General features: G+C 51.7%; 1 protein-coding gene across 1 annotated transcript; it reads left to right on the forward strand.

Annotated features, from left to right (window-relative positions):
• The first annotated feature begins 3,143 nt into the window (after positions 1–3,143).
• RELB (RELB proto-oncogene, NF-kB subunit) lies at positions 3,144–14,362 on the forward strand. The gene is made up of 9 exons (XM_058822859.1): positions 3,144–3,494; positions 5,446–5,603; positions 7,204–7,295; positions 7,888–8,019; positions 8,305–8,409; positions 9,128–9,343; positions 11,706–11,774; positions 12,728–12,805; positions 13,856–14,362. The coding sequence occupies exons 1-9, from the start codon at positions 3,153–3,155 to the stop codon at positions 14,131–14,133; spliced, it is 1,470 nt and encodes a 489-aa protein (XP_058678842.1). The 5' UTR covers positions 3,144–3,152; the 3' UTR covers positions 14,134–14,362.
• Positions 14,363–19,044: the final 4,682 nt, after the last annotated feature.

Raw genomic sequence — 19,044 nt, forward strand, 5'->3', positions numbered from 1 at the left:
CCGGTCTCGGTCCCGGTGTCCCCTCCCGGTCTCGGTGTCCGGTCCCGGTGTCCCTTCCCCTTTCCCGGTGTCCCCTCCCGGTCTCGGTGTCTTCTCCTCATCCCGGTGTTCGGTCCCGCTCCCGGTGTCCCCTCCCCTTTCCCGGTGTCCTGTCCGGTCCCGGTGTCCCCTCCCGGTCGGGGGCTCCTCACGGGATCGTTTTTCCCGATTTTTCCCTTTTTTTTTTCCCGTTTCCCCCGGTTTTTCCCCGGTTTTTCCCATTTTTCCCCATTTTTTCCCGTTGATCCCGTTTTTTTCCCCGTTTCTCTCGGTTTTTTCCCCCGGTTTTTCCCCGGTTCTTCCCATTTTCCCCCATTTTTTCTCGTTTTTCCCGGGTTCTCCCCGTTTTCCCCATTTCCCCCCCGTTTTTCCCGGTTTTTTCCTGTTTCTCCCAATTCTTCCCATTTTCTTCCCCCGTTTTTCCCGATTTTTCCCCATTCCCCCCCACCCGCCGCGATTTCTCTCGGCTTTTTCCCCGTTTTTCCCGGTTTTTCCCCCATTTTTCCCGTTTTTTTCCCGTTTTTTTCCCTCGTTCCTCCTAATTTTTCCCATTTTCTTCCCCCGTTTTCCCCCATTTCCCCTCCGTTTTTTCCCCGTTTTCCCCCCGGTTTTCCCCGGTTTTTCCCCGTTTCTCCCAATTTTTCCCGTTTTTTCCCCGGTTTTCCCCGGTTTTTCCCCGTTTTCCCCCCGGTTTTTCCCCGTTTCTCCCAATTTTCCCGGTTCTTTCCCCGTTTTTCCCGGTTTTTCCCCCGGTTTTCCCCCGTTTCTCCCGGTTTTTCCCGTTTCCAGATGATTTGGGTGAGTGGAACCGATGGATTCGGAATCGGCGGCGCCTCCCGGGGATTTCGGGATCCCGGAGCCACCAGGAGGAATTCGGAAATTCGGGAGTTCGGGATTTTGGGGATTTCGGGGATTTTTGGGAATTTGGGGATCCGAGATTTTGGGCATTTTGAGAATTCAGGAATTTGGAATTTTGGGGAATTGGGGATTTTTTAGGGATTCGAGAGTTTGGAAATTCCAGAATTCGGGATTTGGGGAATTCGGGAAATTCGGGATTTTTGGGACTTCGGGATTTTGGGAATTCGGGGGTTTGGGAATTCGAGATTTTGGGGAATTCGGGGGTTCGGGAATTCGAGATTTCAGGATATTTGGGAATCCGGGGGTTCGGGAATTCGGGATTTTTGGGAATTTGGGATTTGGGGGAGTCGGGATTTTTGGGAATTCGGGGCTTCGGGAATTTGGGATTTTTGGGAATTCGGGATTTTGGGAATTCGGGGAGGGGTCGGGTCCCATCCCCCATCCCGGGGGGAATCAGGGCAGAGAGCGCCGGGATCGACCCCAAATTTGGGATCTGAACCCCAGAAATCCCTCCCGGATTTGGGGTCTGGGCTGGAATTCCCTCCCGAACCCCCCGAAATTCCTGATTTTCCCCTCAGACATCCCACGGAATCCCCCTCATTTCCAATTTTTTTCCCCAGAAATCCTCCCGAACCCCCCTAAAATCCCGTTTTTGCCCCCGGAAGCCCCCGAAAATTCCCTTTTTTTCCCCCCCAAACCCCCCGAAATTCCCGATTTTTCGCCCGAAAATCCTCATTTTTCCTCCAAAAATTCCGATTTTTCACCCAAATTCCTGTTTTCCCCAGAGATCCTGCAGGAGGTGATGAAGGAGGAGCTTCCAGCCCGAGGCTCCCCGAGCCCTTCCCAAACCCCCCGAAATTCCCCGTTTTTTCCCATTTTTCTCCACAAACTGCCCGAAATTCCCCATTTTTCGCCCGAAATTCCCCATTTTTTCCCCTCAAATTCCCAATTTTGCCCCGAAATTCCCGTTTTTCTCCCCGCAGAGCTCCTGCAGGAGGTGATGAAGGAGGAGCTTCCACCCCGAGCCCGCTCCCGACGCCCCCCGAGCCCTCCCCAAACCCCCGAGATTCCCCATTTTCCCCCCATAAATCCTCCCCAAACCCCACTAAGTTCTCGTTTTTTCCCCCGAAAATTCCCATTTTTTCCCCCAAAACCCCCTGAAATTCCGGATTTTCTCCCAAAAACCCCCGAAATTCCCGTTTTCCTCCCCGCAGAGCTCCCGCAGGAGGTGATGAAGGAGAACGGGCTCCATCCCGACCGCTCTCCCAACGCCCCCCGAGCCCTCCCCAAACCCCCGAAATTCCCCGTTTTCCCCCATTTTTCTCCACAAACTCCCCGGAATTTCCAATTTTTCGCCCGAAATTCCCCATTTTTTCCCCTCAAATTCCCAATTTTGCCCCGAAACCTCCTGTTTTCCGCAGAGCTCCCGCAGGAGGTGATGAAGGAGGAGCTTCCAGCCCGACCCCGCTCCCGATGCCCCCCGAGCCCTTCCCAAACCCCCCGAAATTCCCCATTTTTTCCCCGAAATTCCGGATTTTCTCCCCAAAACCCCCGAAATTCCCATTTTTCCCGTTCGCAGAGCTCCCGCAGGAGGTGATGAAGGAGGAGCTTCCACCCCGAGCCCGCTCCCGACGCCCCCCGAGCCCTCCCCAAACCCCCCGAAATTCCCCATTTTTCCCCCGAAATTCCCCATTTTTCGCCCGAAATTCCGGATTTTCTCCCCAAAACTCCCCAAGATCCCGTTTTTTTCTCCGCAGAGTTCCTGCAGGAGGTGATGAAGGAGGACGGGCTCCATCCCGACCCCTTTCCCGACGCCCCCCGAGCCCTTCCCAAACCCCCCGAAATGCCCCATTTTTCCCCCGAAATTCCCCATTTTTCCCCCCGAAATTCCGGATTTTCTCCCCAAAACCCCCCAAAATCCCGTTGTTTTTTCCCCGCAGAGATCCTGGAGGAGGTGATGAAGGAGGAGCTTCCACCCCGAGCCCTTCCCAAACCCCCCGAAATTCCCCATTTTTCCCCCCGAAATTCCGGATTTTCTCCCCAAAACCCCCCAAAATCCCGGTTTTTTTTCCCCGCAGAGATCCTGGAGGAGGTGATGAAGGAGGACGGGCTCCATCCCGACCCCTCTCCCGACGCCCCCCGAGCCCTCCCCAAACCCCCGAAATTCCCCATTTTTCCCCCGAAATTCCGGATTTTCTCCCCAAAACCCCCCCAAATCCCGTTGTTTTTTCCCCGCAGAGATCCTGGAGGAGGTGATGAAGGAGGACGGCTTCCACCCCGAGCCCGCGGCCGCCGCCCCCCGGGCCCTTCCCCGCCTGGTCCCGCGCGGTTCCGTCCCCCGGGAGCCGCCGCTGGCCCGGAGCCTCCGCGGGCTCTGCCTGGGGCCCGGGAAGGCGGCGAAACCGGGGAAATCCGGGAAAACGGAGAGTTTGGAGACGTTCGAGAGCGCGGAAAGGGCGGCGAGGCCGCGCTTGGTGATCACGGAGCAGCCGAAGCAGCGCGGGATGAGATTCCGCTACGAGTGCGAGGGGAGATCGGCCGGGAGCATCCTCGGGGAGAACAGCACCGACAGCAACCGCACCCTGCCCACGATCGAGGTGGGAAAATGGGGGAAATCGGGAAAAAAAAAACTGGGAAAAGATCGGGAAAAATCGGGGGGAAATTGGGGAAAATCGGGGAGAGCAGCACCGACAGCAACCGCACCCTGCCCACGATCGAGGTGCGGAAATGGGGAAAAAAATTGGGAAAAAAAATTGGGAAAAAATCGGGGAGCAATGGGGAAAAATCCGGGGAGAAATAGAGAAAAAATCGGGGGAAAATCGGGGAGAGCAGCACCGACAGCAACCGCACCCTGCCCAGCATCGAGGTGGGAAAATGGGGAAAAAATGGGGGAAATCGGGAAAAAATGGGGAAGAAATGGGGGAAATCGGGAGAAAAACCTGGGAGAAAAAACTGGGAAAATCGGGGGGAAATTGGGGAAAGTCGGGAATGGATTTGGGGGGTTTGGGATCGGCCGGGAGCATCCTCGGGGAAAACAGCACCGACAGCAACCGCACCCTGCCCAGCATCGAGGTGGGAAAATGGGGGAAAAATGGGGGAAATCGGGAAAGAAAAACTGGGAAAAAATCGGGAAAAATCGGGGGGAAATTGGGGAAAATCGGGGAGAAATTGGGGGCAAATCGGGGAGAACAGCACCGAGAGCGTGACTTTACCCCAATTTCCCCCTGACTTTTCCCAACTTTTCCCAATTTGCCCCCTGACTTTTCCCCAATTTTCCCCATATTTCCCCCATTTCCCCCCCATTTTTTCCCGATTTTTCCCCCAATTTCCCCCCTGACTTTCCCCACATTTTCCCCATCTCCCCCCTGACTTCTCCCCAATTTTCCCCCATTTTCCCCCTGACATTTCCCCCATTTCCCCCTGACTTTTCCCCCATTTCCCCCTGACTTTCCCCCCATTTTTTCCCCATTTTCCCCCCAATTTCCCCCTGACTTTCCCCCCATTTTCCCCCTGACTTTTCCCCCATTTTTCCCCCCTTTCCCCCTGACTTTTCCCCCTGACTTTTCCCCATTTCCCCCTGACTTTCCCCCATTTTCCCCCTGACTTTCCCCCCATTTTCCCCCTGACTTTTCCCCTGACTTTCACCCATTTCCCCCTGACTTTCCCCCATTTTCCCCCTGACTTTTCCCCATTTCCCCCTGACTTTTCCCCCATTTTCCCCCCATTTTCCCCTGACTTTCACCCATTTCCCCCTGACTTTTCCCCATTTCCCCCTGACTTTTCCCCATTTTCCCCTGACTCTTCCCCCTGACTTTTCCCCCATTTCCCCCTGACATTTCCCCCATTTTCCCGTTTTTCCCCCATTTTCCCCTGACTTTTCCCCCTGACTTTTCCCCCTGACTTTTCCCCCATTTTCCCCTGACTTTTCCCTGACTTTTCCCCCATTTTCCCCCCATTTTCCCCCTGACTTTCACCCATTTCCCCTGACTTTTCCCCATTTCCCCCTGACATTTCCCCCATTTTCCCGTTTTTCCCCCATTTCCCCCTGACTTTTCCCCATTTTCCCCCCATTTTCCCCTGACTTTTCCCTGACTTTTCCCCGACTTTTCCCCCTGACTTTTCCCCATTTTCCCCCTGACTTTTCCCCATTTTCCCCTGACTTTTCCCCATTTTCCCCCTGACTTTCCCCCATTTTCCCCCTGACTTTTCCCCCTGACATTTCCCCCATTTTCCCGTTTTTCCCCCATTTCCCCCTGACTTTTCCCCATTTTCCCCCTGACTTTTCCCCCATTTTCCCCCATTTTCCCCTGACTTTTCCCTGACTTTTCCCCCCATTTTCCCCCCATTTTCCCCCTGACTTTTCCCCCCATTTCCCCCTGACTTTTCCCCATTTTCCCCTGACTTTTCCCCATTTTCCCCTGACTTTTCCCCATTTTCCCCTGACTTTTCCCCATTTTCCCCCCATTTCCCCCTGACTTTTCCCCATTTCCCCTGACTTTTGCCCCTGACTTTCCCCCATTTTCCCGTTTTCCCCATTATCTCCCCCAGCTGCAGCACTGCGAGGGGATCCCGGAGGTTTCGGTCACGGCGTGTTTGGTGTGGAAGGATCGGCCGCACCGGGTGCACCCGCACGGGCTGGTGGGCAAGGACTGCGCCCAGGGGCTGTGCCGGGTCCTGCTGCGGCCCCACAGCAACCCCAGGCACAGGTGAGTCCCAAACCCCAAAAAAATCCACCAAAAAATGGAATTTTCCCTTTTTTTCTGGTGTTTTTTGGGCGTTTTTTGGTGGTTTTTGGGCGTTTTTTGGGTGGTTTTTGGCTGTGCCCAGGGGCTGTGCCGGGTCCTGCTGCGGCCCCACAGCAACCCCAGGCACAGGTAAATCCCAAATCCCAAAAAAAAAAGGGAATTTTCTGGGAATTTTCCCTTTTTTCTGGTGTTTTCTAGCGTTTTTGGGGGGTTTTTTGGTGGTTTTCAGGCGTTTTTTGGGGTGGTTTTTGGCTGTGCCCAGGGGCTGTGCCGGTGCTGCTGCATCCCCATGCCAACCCCAGGCACAGGTAAATCCCAAATCCCCCAAAAAAAAACCCCAAAAAATGGAATTTTCTAGGAATTTCCCATTTTTTTCTGGTGTTTTTTGGTGTTTTTCGGGCGTTTTTTGGGGTGCTTTTTGGCTGTGCCCCGGGGCTGTGCCGGGTCCTGCTGCGGCCCCACAGCAACCCCAGGCACAGGTCAGAACCAAATCCCAAAAAAACCCACAAAAAAATGGAATTTTCTGGGATTTTTCCCTTTTTTTCTGGTGTTTTTTGGGCCGTTTTTTGGGCATTTTTTGGGTGGTTTTTGGCTGTGCCCAGGGGCTGTGCCGGGTCCTGCTGCGGCCCCATGCCAACCCCAGGCACAGGTGAATCCCAAATCCCCAAAAAAAACCCAAAAATGGGAATTTTCCTTTTTTTTCTGGCGTTTTTTGGGTGATTTTTTGGGATTTTTGGGGCGTTTTTTGGGTGGTTTTTGGCTGTGCCCCGGGGCTGTGCCGGTGCTGCTGCGGCCCCACAGCAACCCCAGGCACAGGTCAGCACCCAAATCCCAAAAAAACCCCAAAAAAAGGGAATTTTATGGAATTTTCTGGGATTTTTCCCGTTTTTGGGGCGTTTTTGGGGTTTTTTTGGGGCATTTTTGGGGTGTTTTTTGGGTTCTCCCTGGTGTTTCTCAACCCTCAAACCCTTCAAAGAGCAACGGAAATCTGGGAATGTTCCTTGGGTCGGATTCCATTGGAATTTTAGGGATTTTTCCAGATTTTTCCCATTTTTACAGCATTTTTGGGGCATTTTTTGGGCATTTTCAGCCAATTTTTGTGAGATTTTTGTGAGATTTTTGGGCAATTTTGGGGCTCCTGCAGGTGCTTCTCAAGGCTCAAACCTTTCAAAGTGCCAGGAAAATCTGGGAACGTCCCTTGAGTTCCATCCTGTTGGAATTTTAGGGATTTTTCCAGAATTTTCCCCAATTTTCCAGCTTTTTTGGGGCCTTTTCAGGCATTTTTTGTGCATTTCTCAGGCAATTTTTGGGCTCTTCCAGGGGCTCCTCAAGCCGCAATCCTGGACTTTCCCAATAAACTGAATTTCCATTCAATTTTCTGTCATTTCCCCTATTCCAGAGGCTTTTTTTGGGCTTTTTTTTTTTTTTTTTTTTTGCTGGGTTTTTTTTACCTTTTTCCTCCTTTTTTTTCTTTTTTTTTTTTTTTAATTTCGGGTATTTCTGGGGTGGAAAATTCAGGGAAGGACCTGGAAAATTTGGGAATTTTGGGATTTTCTGGCAGTTTCAGCAACCTGGGCATTCAGTGTGTGAAGAAGAAGGAAATCGAGGCCGCCATCGAGAAGAAGCTGCAGCTCGGGATCGACCCCTTCAAAGGTCAGAATTTCCCCTTCTCCCGCATTTCCCTGCATTTCCACATTTCCCAAATTTTCCTGGCTTTTCCCTGGTTTTCCTGGGTTTTTTTCCTTTTTTTTTTGGGTGTTTTTTTTTTTCCCCATTTTTTCTCCATTTCCCCCTACTTTTGCTGTGGTTTCCCTGTTTTTCCTCTGTTTTTTTTCTGTTTTTTCTCTGTTTTTCCTCTGTATTTTTCTTTGCTTTTCCCCATTTTTCCCACGGCATCCCAGCAGAACCACCTTTCCCTGTTTTCTGTCATTTTCCCCCATTTTCCCCCCCGTTTCTCCCACTTTTCCCCATTTTTTCTCCATTTCCCCCCCATTTTTCCCATTTTCCCACCCATTCCTCCCCATTTTACCTCTTTTTTCCCATTTCCCTGATTCTGCCCCATTTATGCCCCATTTCTCCCATTTCTGCTCATTTCCCCCCATTTTCCTCCCATTTCCCCCCATTTTTCCCCATCTCTCCCCCATTTTCCCCATTTTTTCCCCATTTCCCCCCCGTTTTTCCCCATTTCCTCCCCGTTTTTTCCCGTTTTTTCCCCATTTTTGCGGTTTGTGCCCCGTTTTTCCAGCGGGCTCCCTGCGGAACCATCAGGAGGTCGATCTCAACGTGGTCAGGATTTGCTTCCAGGCCTCGTTCCGGGACCGCGCCGGGATCCCGCGCAGCCTCAGCCCGGTGCTGTCCCAGCCCATCTTCGACAAGAGTGAGCCCCAAAATAGCCCAAAATAGCCCCAAAAATATCCCTGAAATATCCTGAAAGTATCCCCAAAAACTGCCCCAAAAAACCCCAAAAATATCCCCAAAAATCCCAAAAATATCCCCAAAAATATCCTGAAAATATCCTGTAAATATCCCAGAGATATCCCCACAAACTGCCCCAAAACGATTCCTGAATAATTCCCCCAAAAATTCCCAAATTTTTTTTCCCAAAAAACTCCCCAAAATTCCCCAAGGCCCCCCCCCCATTGCCGGTTCCGGAACGTTCCAGAGTCCACGAACACGTCGGAGCTGCGGATCTGCCGCATGAACAAAGAGAGCGGCCCCTGCACGGGCGGGGAGGAGCTGTACCTGCTCTGCGACAAGGTGCAGAAAGGTAACCGTGGGCACAGCTGGCACAGCTGGCACACACCTGAGATACACCTGGGGGTACCTGAGATACACCTGGGCACACCTGGGCACTGCACGGGCGGGGAGGAGCTGTACCTGCTCTGCGACAAGGTGCAGAAAGGTAACGGGGGCACAGCTGGCACAGCTGGCACCACACCTGGGCACAGCTGGGGGTACCTGAGATACACCTGGGCACAGCTGGGCGGGGAGGAGCTGTACCTGCTCTGCGACAAGGTGCAGAAAGGTAACCATGGGCACAGCTGGCACAGCTGGCACACACCTGAGATACACCTGGGGGTACCTGAGATACACCTGGGCACACCTGGGCACTGCACGGGCGAGGAGGAGCTGTACCTGCTCTGCGACAAGGTGCAGAAAGGTAACCATGGGGGACACAGCTGGCACAGCTGGGGGTACCTGAGATACACCTGGGGGTACCTGAGATACACCTGGGCACAGCTGGGGGTACCTGAGATACACCTGGGCACAGCTGGGCGGGGAGGAGCTGTACCTGCTCTGCGACAAGGTGCGGAAAGGTAACAACGGGGGCACCTGGGGCACCGCCCCCATTCCCAACCCGTACCCCAATCCCGTACCCCATTCCCGATCCCACATTCCCGAACCCCGGATTCCCGAATTCCCGAATTCCCGAACCCCGAATTCCCGAATTCCCGAATTCCCGCGGCATTCCCGCTGTTTTGCAGAGGACATCGCGGTGATTTTCCGCAAGGAGCCCTGGGAGGCGCGGGCCGATTTCTCGCAGGCCGACGTTCACCGGCAGGTGGCGATCGTGCTGCGCACGCCGCCCTACGCGCACCTGGAGCTGCGCGAGCCCGTGCAGGTGGAGGTGTTCCTGCAGCGCCTCACCGACAGCGTCAGGAGCGAAGGATTCCGGTTCACCTACCTGCCCCGGGACACCGGTACCCACCGGGGATAGCGGGGACGGGGTACAGGTACAGGTGCAGGTACAGGTACAGGTACAGGTGGAGGTGTTCCTGCAGCGCCTCACCGACAGCGTCAGGAGCGAAGGGTTCCGGTTCACCTACCTGCCCCGGGACACCGGTACCCACCGGGGATAGCGGGCATGGGGTGCAGGTACAGGCACAGGTACAGGTGCAGGTACAGGTGCAGGTACAGGTGGAGGTGTTCCTGCAGCGCCTCACCGACAGCGTCAGGAGCGAAGGGTTCCGGTTCACCTACCTGCCCCGGGACACCGGTACCCACCGGGGATAGCGGGCATGGGGTACAGGTGCAGGTACAGGTGCAGGTACAGGTACAGGCACAGGTACAGGTACAGGTACAGGTGGAGGTGTTCCCACAGCGCCTCACCAACAGCGTCAGGAGCGAAGGGTTCCGGTTCACCTACCTGCCCCGGGACACCGGTACCCACCGGGGATAGCGGGCATGGGCATCGGGAACACCTGGGGATAGCGGGGATGGGGTACAGGTACAGGTACAGTTACAGGTACAGGTACAGGTACAGGAAGTACAGGTGCAGGTACAGGTACAGGTGCAGGTACAGATGCAGGTACAGGTACAGCAGGTACAGGTGCAGGTACAGGTGCAGGTACAGGTACAGCAGGTACAGGTACAGCAGGTACAGGTGCAGGTACAGGTACAGGTACAGGTACAGCAGGTACAGGTACAGCAGGTACAGGTGCAGGTACAGGTACAGGTACAGGTACAGCAGGTACAGGTACAGCAGGTACAGGTACAGGTACAGCAGGTACAGGTACAGGTGCAGGTACAGGCACAGGTACAGGTGCAGGTACAGGTGCAGGTACAGGTACAGGTGCAGGTACAGGCACAGGTACAGCAGGTACAGGTACAGGTGCAGGTACGGGTGGAGGTGTTCCTGCAGCGCCTCACCGACAGCGTCCGCAGCGAGGGGTTCCGGTTCACCTCCCTGCCCCGGGACACCGGTACCCACCGGGAACACCTGGGGATGACGGGCGTGGGGTACCGGGAACAGCTGGGGATAACGGGAACACCTGGAACGGGAATTACCGGGAATGACGGGGATGAGCACCGGGAACACTGACTGGGAATAGCGGGAATGCTGGGACTGGTGGCTGATCCCAGTGCTCCCAGTAACATTCCCCAGTAACATTCCCCGGTGTTCCCAGTGCTCCCAGTAACATTCCTCAATGTTCCCAGTAACATTCCCCAGTAACATTTCCCCGTGTTTCCCGGTGTTCCCAGTAACGTTCCCCGGTAACATTTCCCTGTGTTTCCCAGTGTTCCCAGTAACGTTCCCCAGTGTTCCCAGTGCTCCCAGTAACATTTCTCGGTGTTTCCCAGTGTTCCCAGTAACGTTCCCCAGTGTTTCCCATTGTTCCCAGTAACATTTCCCGGTGTTTCCCATTGTTTCCTCTAATGTTTCCCAGTAATGTTTCCCAGTGGTCACCACTATTTTCGGGTGTAACTCCCGGTGTAATTCCTGGTGTAACTTAACTCCCGGTATTTCCCGGTGTAACTCCCGGTATTTCCCATTGTAATTCCCAGTGTAATTCCCCGTGTAATTCCTGTTATAATTCCCAGAGTAACTCCCGCTATTTCCCAGTGGAATTCCCGGTATTTCAGGGTGAAATTCCTGATGTAACTCCCAGTGCAATTCCCGGTATTTCCCGGTGTAACTCCCTGTAATTCCTGTTATAATTCCCGGTGTAATTCCCGCTGTAACTCCCGGTATTTCCCAGGGTAACTCCCAGTATTTCCCATTGTAACTCCCGGTGTAATTCCCAGTGTAATTCCCAGTATTTCCCAGTGTAACTCCCAGTATTTCAGGGTGTAATTCCCGTTGTATTTCCCAGTGTAACTCCCTGTAATTCCCGGTGTAACTCCCGGTATTTCCCGGTGTAACTCCCTGTAATTCCTGTTATAATTCCCGATGTAATTCCCGGTGTAACTCCCGGTATTTCCCAGTGTAATTCCCAGTAATTCAGGGTGTAATTCCCGGTAAATTCCCGGTAATTACCGGTGTAACTCCCAGTATTTCAGGGTGTAACTCCCTGTAATTCCTGTCATAATTCCCGGTGTAATTCCCGGTGTAACTCCCTGTAATTCCTGTTATAATTCCCGGTGTAACTCCCGGTGTAATTCCCGCTGTAACTCCCGGTATTTCCCGGTGTAATTCCCGGTATTTCAGGCTGTAATTCCCGGTATTCCCCGGTGTAACTCCCGGTGTAATTTCCGCTGTAACTCCTGGTGTAATTCCCGGTGTAACTCCCGTTGTATTTCCCGCTGTAACTCCCGGTGTAACTCCCGGTGTAATTTCCGCAGACGCGTACCGGGTGCAGGTGAAGCGCAAGCGGGGAATGCCCGACCTGCTGGAGGAGCTCTCGGGGACAGGTGGGACTGGGGGGCACTGGGGGGCACTGGGGGGAGATTGGGATGGAACTGGGACAGATTGGAATAAACTGGGGGGCACTGGGAGGGACTGGGAGGGACTGGGGGGCACTGGGATGGACTGGGATAAACTGGGATGAACTGGGATGAACTGGGATGAACTGGGACAGATTGGAATAAACTGGGGGGCACTGGGAGGGACTGGGGGGGACTGGGGGGGAACTGGGAGGGACTGGGAGAGGATTGGGGGAAACTGGGATGGACTGGGATGGTCTGGGGGAAACTGGGAGGGACTGGGATGAACTGGGACAAACTGGGAGGGACTGGAAGGGACTGGGATGAACTGGGATGGACTGGGACAAACTGGGAGGGACTGGGAGGGACTGGGATGGAAGTGGGGGAGGGCTGGGAAGGAACTGGGGGGAACTGAGAGGCACTGGGATGGACTGGGATGGGACTGGGATAAACTGGGAGGGATTGGGATGGACTGGGATGGACTGGGACAAACTGGGAGGGACTGAGACGGACTGGGATGGGACTGGGAGGGGACTGGGATAAACTGGGACAAACTGGGACAAACTGGGACAAACTGGGATGGACTGGGATGGACTGGAACAAACTGGGAGGGACTGAGACGGACTGGGATGGGACTGGGAGGGGACTGGGATATACTGGGAAGGGATTTGGGGGAAATTTGGGATGAATTTTGGAGGATTTGGGAAGAATTTGGTGGAACTTGGGGAAATTTTGGGGGGCTTGGAAGAATTTGGGGGAAATTTTGGGAAACTGGGGGGAACGTGGGGGAATTTGAGGAAATTTGGGATAAATTTGGGGGAATATGAGGGGATTTGGGGGGATTTCAGGGAATTGATAAATTCGGGGGTATTTAAGGGAATTTTGGGGGGATTTAGGCGATTTTGGGGGATTTGGGGAATTGACCCCCCCGTTCCCCCCAGACCCGTTCGGGATCGAGGCCAAGCGGAGGAAGAAGCCCCCGGGGTACCTGGAGCACTTCATCCCCCTGGGCCCCACAGGTGCCACCCCTGGACCCCAAATCCCAAATTTCCACCCCCAAAATCCCAAATTTACCCTCTGAAAAACCCCAATTTATCTCCTAAAAATCCAATTTATTCCCCCCAAAAAATCCCATTTCCCCCTCAAATCCCAATCCCCCCATAAAATCCCCATTTTTTTCCCCTATAAAATCCCCATTTCCCCCATAAACTCTCCGTTATTTCCCCACAAACTCCCCGTTATTTCCCCATAAACTCCCCATTATTTCCCCACAAACCCCCCGTTATTTCCCCACAAATCCCCCGTTATTTCCCCATAAACCCCCCGTTATTTCCCCCATAAAATCCCCGTTATTTCCCCCCATAAACTCCCCATTATTTCCCCCATAAAATCCCCGTTATTTCCCCCATAAACTCCCCATTATTTTCCTCCATAAACTCCCCATTATTTCCCCCATAAAATCCCCATTATTTTCTCCTATAAAATCCCCATTTCCCCCATAAACTCCCCGTTATTTCCCATATTCTCCCCATTATTTCCCCATAAACTCCCCGTTATTTCCGCACAAACCCCCCGTTATTTCCCCATAAACTCCCCGTTATTTCCCATATTCTCCCCATTATTTCCCCACAAACCCCCCGTTATTTCCGCACAAACCCCCCGTTATTTCCGCACAAACCCCCCGTTATTTCCCCATATTCTCCCCGTTATTTCCCCCATAAAATCCCCGTTATTTCCGCACAAACCCCCCGTTATTCCCCCACAAACCCCCCGTTATTTCCCCATATTCTCCCCGTGATTTCCCCATATTCTCCCCGTTATTTCGCACAAACCCCCCGTTATTCCCCCACATTCTCCCCGTTATTTCCCCATATTCTCCCCGTTATTTCGCACAAACCCCCCGTTATTTCCCCATATTCTCCCCGTTATTTCCCCATATTGTCCCCGTTATTTCGCACAAACCCCCCGTTATTTCCCCATATTCTCCCCGTTATTTCCCCATATTCTCCCCGTTATTTCCCCATATTCTCCCCGTTATTCCCCCACAGACCCCCCGTTATTTCCCGCAGCCGGCGCCTTTCCCGCGGCCGCGGACGCCCCGGAGCCGCTGCCGTCCGCGCTCGCTCCGTTCGCTCCGTTCGCTCCGTTCGCTCCGTTCGCTCCGCCCGCGCCGGGCGCGCTCGGGGAATTGCCGGAGCTGCTGCCGGAGCTGCTGCCGGGGCTCCCGGGGCTCCTCCCGGGGCTCCCCGCGGCCCCGGAGCTGCTGGCGGAGCCCCCGGCGCACCCCGGGGACCCGGCGCCCATTTCCAGCCTGCTGGGGACCCACCTGTTCCCGGGGGAGGGCTGAGCGCGCCTGGAAAATCCCCCGAATTCCCTCGAAACCCCCTCGAAATCCTCCCAAAAATACCCCAAAATCCGCTCGAAATTCCCTCAAAAATTCCCCAAAATCCCCCTCGAAATTCTCCCAAAATTCCCTCAAAAGTCTCCCAAAAATTCCTAAAAACCCCCTCGAAATTCTCCCAAAAATTCCCTAAAATTCCCTCGAAATTCCCTCAAAAATTCCCAAAATTCCCCTTGAAATTCCCTCAAAAATTCCCTAAAACCCCCTTGATAGTTTTCCAAAAATTCCCTAAAATCCCCTCAAAAATTCCCCTTGAAATCCCTTCGAAATTCCCCCAAAAATTCCCAAAAACCCCCTCGAAATTCTCCCAAAAATTCCCTAAAATCCCCTCCAAAATTCCCCTTGAAATCCCTTCGAAATTCCCTTAAAAATTCCTAAAAATCCCCTCAAAATTCTCCCAAAAATCCCCCTCAAAACTCTCCCAACATCCCTTAAAAATTCCCTCAAAAATTCCCAAAATCCTCTCGAAATTCTCCCAAAAATTCCCTTCACAACTCTCCCAACATCCCTTAAAAATTCTCCCCAAAATCCCCCTTGAAATCCTCCAAAAATCCCTTCAAAATTCAAAAAAAAACCCCCAAAAATCCCCCCAAAATTCACTCAAAAATTCCCCCAAATCCCCTCGAAATTCCCTCCAAAATTCCCTAAAATCCGCTCGAAATTCTCCCAAAAAATCCTCTCAAAATTCCCAAAAACCCCCCTGGAAATCCTCCCAAAATCCCCCTCAAAATCTTCCCAAAAATTCCCCAAATCCCCTTGAAATCCTCCCCAAAAATCTCCCTAAAATTCCCAAAAATCCCCAAAATCCTCTTGGAAATCCTCCCAAAAAAATCCCTTCAAAATTCTCTCCAAAATTCCCCTCAAAATTATCCCAAAAATCCTTTCAAAATTCTCTCCAAAATTCCCAAAATTCCCCCTTGAAATCCCCTCGAAGGTCCTCCCCAAAAATCCCCAAAATCCCCTTGAAATCATCCCAAAATCTTCCCAAAATTTTCTCAAAATTCTCCCAAAAATCCCCTCAAAATTCCCATAAACTCCATCTGGAAATCCTCTGAAATTCCACTCAAAATTCCCAACAATCCCCCCTCAAAATCCCTACAAAAATTCCAAAAATCCCACTCAAAAATCCCCCTGGAAATCTTCCCACTATTCTCTCCAAAATTCCCAAAAATACCCCTTGAAATCCTCCAAAAATCCCCTGGAAATTCTCCCAAAAATTCCCAAAAATCCGCTGGAAATTCTCCCAAAAATCCCCTCAAAATCGTCCCCAAAATTGCCTTGAAATTCTCCCAAAATTCCCAAAAAATCCCCCTTGGAATTCTCCCAAAATTCCCAAAAATGCCCCTTAGAAATCCACCCCAAAATTCTCCTCGAAATCCTCCCAAAATCCCCTTAAAATTCTCCCAAAGATTCCAAAATTCCTCCTCGAAATCCCCTCAAAATTCCCAAAAATCCCAAAAATCCCTCTGGAAATCCTCCCAAAATCCCCTCAAAATCCGCCTCAAATTTCCCAAAAATTCCTCCCAAAATCTCCCTCAAAATTCCCCCAAAATCCCTCTGGAAATCCTCTCAAAATCCACTCAAAATTCCCTTCAAAAATTCAAAAATTCCCCCTCAAAATTCCCCAAAATCCTCCCAAAATCCCCTGAAAATTCCAAAAAATTCCCAAAAAATTCCCTCAGAACTCCCCAAATTCCCAAAATTCCCGAAATTTCCGGGATTTTCTGCCCATCCCAGAAATTGGAATTTGGGAAATTCCCAATTTTTCCCCCTTTTTGTTTGTTTTTTTTTTGTTGTTTTTTTTTTGCACTGTATTTATAGGGGGAACCCCAGCCTGGATTTGGGGGAATTTCTGGGATTTGGGGTGGAATTTTGGGGAATTTTTAAGCAAAATTTTGGGATTTGGGGGGAAAAGTCCCAGAATTTTGGGCAGAATTCCTGGGATTTTGGGGGGAAATTTTGGGATTTTGGGCAGAATTCTGGGATTTTTTTGTGGAATTTTTGGGAATTTGGGGCAGAATTCTGGGATTTTGTGTGGAATAAAGTCATGGATGGACAGGCAGGAGCTGGTTTGGGAACTGGGATGGACTGGGATGGACTGGGATGGACTGGGAGGGACTGGGATGGACTGGGACAAACTGGGACAAACTGGGACAAACTGGGATGGACTGGGACAAACTGGGACAAACTGGGACGGACTGGGATGGACTGGGAGGGACTGGGAGGGAACTGGAGGGGCTGGAACTGGGACCAGTCTGGCCCAGTATCAAACTGGGAATGGGAGCAGGGTCTGGGCCCAGTATCAGCCTTGGAATGGCCCCAGTTTGGCCCAGTCTGGGGCTGGAACTGGCACCAGTTTGGAACTGGGACTGGCACCAGTTTGGAACTGGGACTGGCAGCAGTTTGGCCCAGTCTGGGGCTGGAACTGGCACCAGTTTGGAACTGGAACTGGCACCAGTTTGGAACTGGAACTGGCACCAGTTTGGCCCAGTTCGGGGCTGGAACTGGCACCAGTATCTGCCCGGAACCGGCCCCAGTCCGTCCCAGTATCGAACTGGGAACAGAACCCGGAAGAGGAACAGCTCAAGCCCCGCCCACACACAAACCACGCCCCCACGGCACGGCCACAGAAGCTCCGCCCCAGCCTCGTTCTGACACAAGCCACGCCCCAACGTAGCTCCTCATTAGGCCCCGCCTCAGCCTCGTTATGACGCAAAGCCACGCCCCAAACTCATTTCCTCATTGGGCTCCGCCCCAGCCTCGTTCTGACACAAACCCCGCCCCAATGCATTTCCCCATTAGGCCCCGCCCCAGCCTCGTTCTGACACCAAACCACGCCCCAATCATTTCCTGATTCAGCTCCGCCCCAGCCTCGTTCTGACACCAAGCCACGCCTACAGCCTCCCTCCCATTACGCTCCGCCCTTTCTTTCCCCTCCACTTCCGCTTCCGGCCGTCACTTCCGCTTCCGGGTGCGCCGAGCGCGGTGAGCGGCGATGGCGGCGGGGCCGCTCCCCCCAATTAACGCTTAATTAGCGCCCTAATGAACCCCCTGCTCCCCATTAACGCTTAATTAGCGCCCTAATGAACCCCCTGCTCCCCATTAACGCTTAATTAGCGCCCTAATGAACCCCCTGCTCCCCATTAACGCTTCATTAGCGCCCTAATGAACCCCCTGCCCCCCATTAACGCTTCATTACCGCCCTAATGAAACCCCCGGGACTGCCCCTCATTAACGCGCTAATTACCGCCCTAATGAACCCCCCTGCCCCCCATTAATGCTTAATTACCGCCCTAATGACACCCCCCCCGGGACTGCCTCTTTTTGTTTTTATTCGTTTTTCTCCCCTTTATTAATCCTCAATTTCCCCGTTAATCAATCCCTAATCTCCCTTAATCAATCCCCAATTTCCCCGTTAATCAATCCCCAATTTCCCCTTGATTAACCCCAATCGCTCTTTAATTAATCCCCAATTTCCCCCTTAATTAACTCCAATCCCCAATACCCCCTTAATCAATCCCCAATTTCCCGCTTAATTAATCCCCAATTCCCCCTTAATTAAACCATCATTCCCCCTTTATTAATCCCCGATCTCTGTCCTTTAATTCCCAATTTCTGTCCCAATTCCCCCCTAATTAATCCCCAATCCCCCCTTAATTAACTCCAATTCCCCCTTAATCAATTCTGAATTTCCCTTCATTAATCCTGAATCCCTCCTTAATTAAACCCCATTTTCCCCCTTAATCAATCCCCAATTCCCCCTTAATTAAACCCCAATTCCCCCTTAATTAAACCCCAATCCCTCCTTAATTAAACCCCAATTTCCCCCTTTAATCAACCCCCAATTCCCCCTTAATTATGCCCCAATTCCCCCTTAATTAAACCCCAATTTGCCCATTAATTAAACCCCAATTCCCCCTTTAATTAACACCAATTCCCCCTTTAATTAACCCCAATTGCCTCCTTAATTAATCCCCTCATTTCCTCCTTTATCGATCCCCAATTCCCTCCTTAATTAATCCCCAATTCCCTCCTTAATTAAACCCCAATTCCCCCTTAATTAAATCCCAATTCCCCCTTAATCAATCCCCGATTCCCTCCTTAATTAAACCCCAATTCCCCGTAATTAAACCCCAATTCCCCCTTAATTAATCCCCAATTTCCCCCCTTTAATTCCCAATTTCTATCCCAAATTTCCCCCCTTAATTAAACCCCAAATCTCCCCCTTAATTAACCCAAATTTCCCCCTTAATTAATCCCCTAATTCCCCCTAAATTAATCCCAATCTCCCCTTAATTAATCCCCAATTTCCTCCTTTATTCCCAATTTCCCCCATGCCCAAATTTCATCCCAACTTTTTTCCCTTTTTTCCCAAATTTTTCATTTTTATCCCAAATCCCCCCTTAATTAACCCTTAATCCCCCTTTAATTAACCCCAATTCCTCCTTAATCAATCCCCAATTCCCCCTTAATTAATTCCAAACCCCCTTTAATTAATCCCCAATTTCCCCCCTTTAATTCCCAATTTTTATCCCAAATTTTTCCCCTTAATTCCCAATATTTATCCTAAATTCCCACCCTAATTAATCCCAATCCCTCTTTAATTAATCCCAAATTTTCCCCTTAATCAATCCCCAATTCCCCCCTTAATTAATCCCCAATTTCTGTCCCAATTTCCCCCCTTAATTAATCCTCAATTTCCCCTAAATCAATCCCCAATTTCCCCCTTAATTAACCCAAATTTCCCCCTTAATTAACTCCAATGCCCCCTTAATCAATCCCCAATTTCCACCTTTAATTAATCCCCAATTTCCACCTTTAATTAATCCCCAATTCCCCCTTAATTAATCCCCAATT

Source organism: Ammospiza caudacuta, chromosome 35, assembly GCF_027887145.1.
Source record: "Ammospiza caudacuta isolate bAmmCau1 chromosome 35, bAmmCau1.pri, whole genome shotgun sequence".
Classification (NCBI taxonomy): domain Eukaryota; kingdom Metazoa; phylum Chordata; class Aves; order Passeriformes; family Passerellidae; genus Ammospiza; species Ammospiza caudacuta.

Excerpts from the sequence above, each read along its gene's own strand:
- RELB (XM_058822859.1), top strand. The coding sequence starts at position 3,153 with ATGAAGGAGGACGGCTTCCACCCCGAGCCCGCGGCCGCCGCCCCCCGG. Across the intron at positions 7,296-7,887 it reads CGGGATCGACCCCTTCAAAG|CGGGCTCCCTGCGGAACCAT; the intron begins GTCAGAATTTCC and ends CCGTTTTTCCAG. Across the intron at positions 9,344-11,705 it reads CTACCTGCCCCGGGACACCG|ACGCGTACCGGGTGCAGGTG; the intron begins GTACCCACCGGG and ends TAATTTCCGCAG.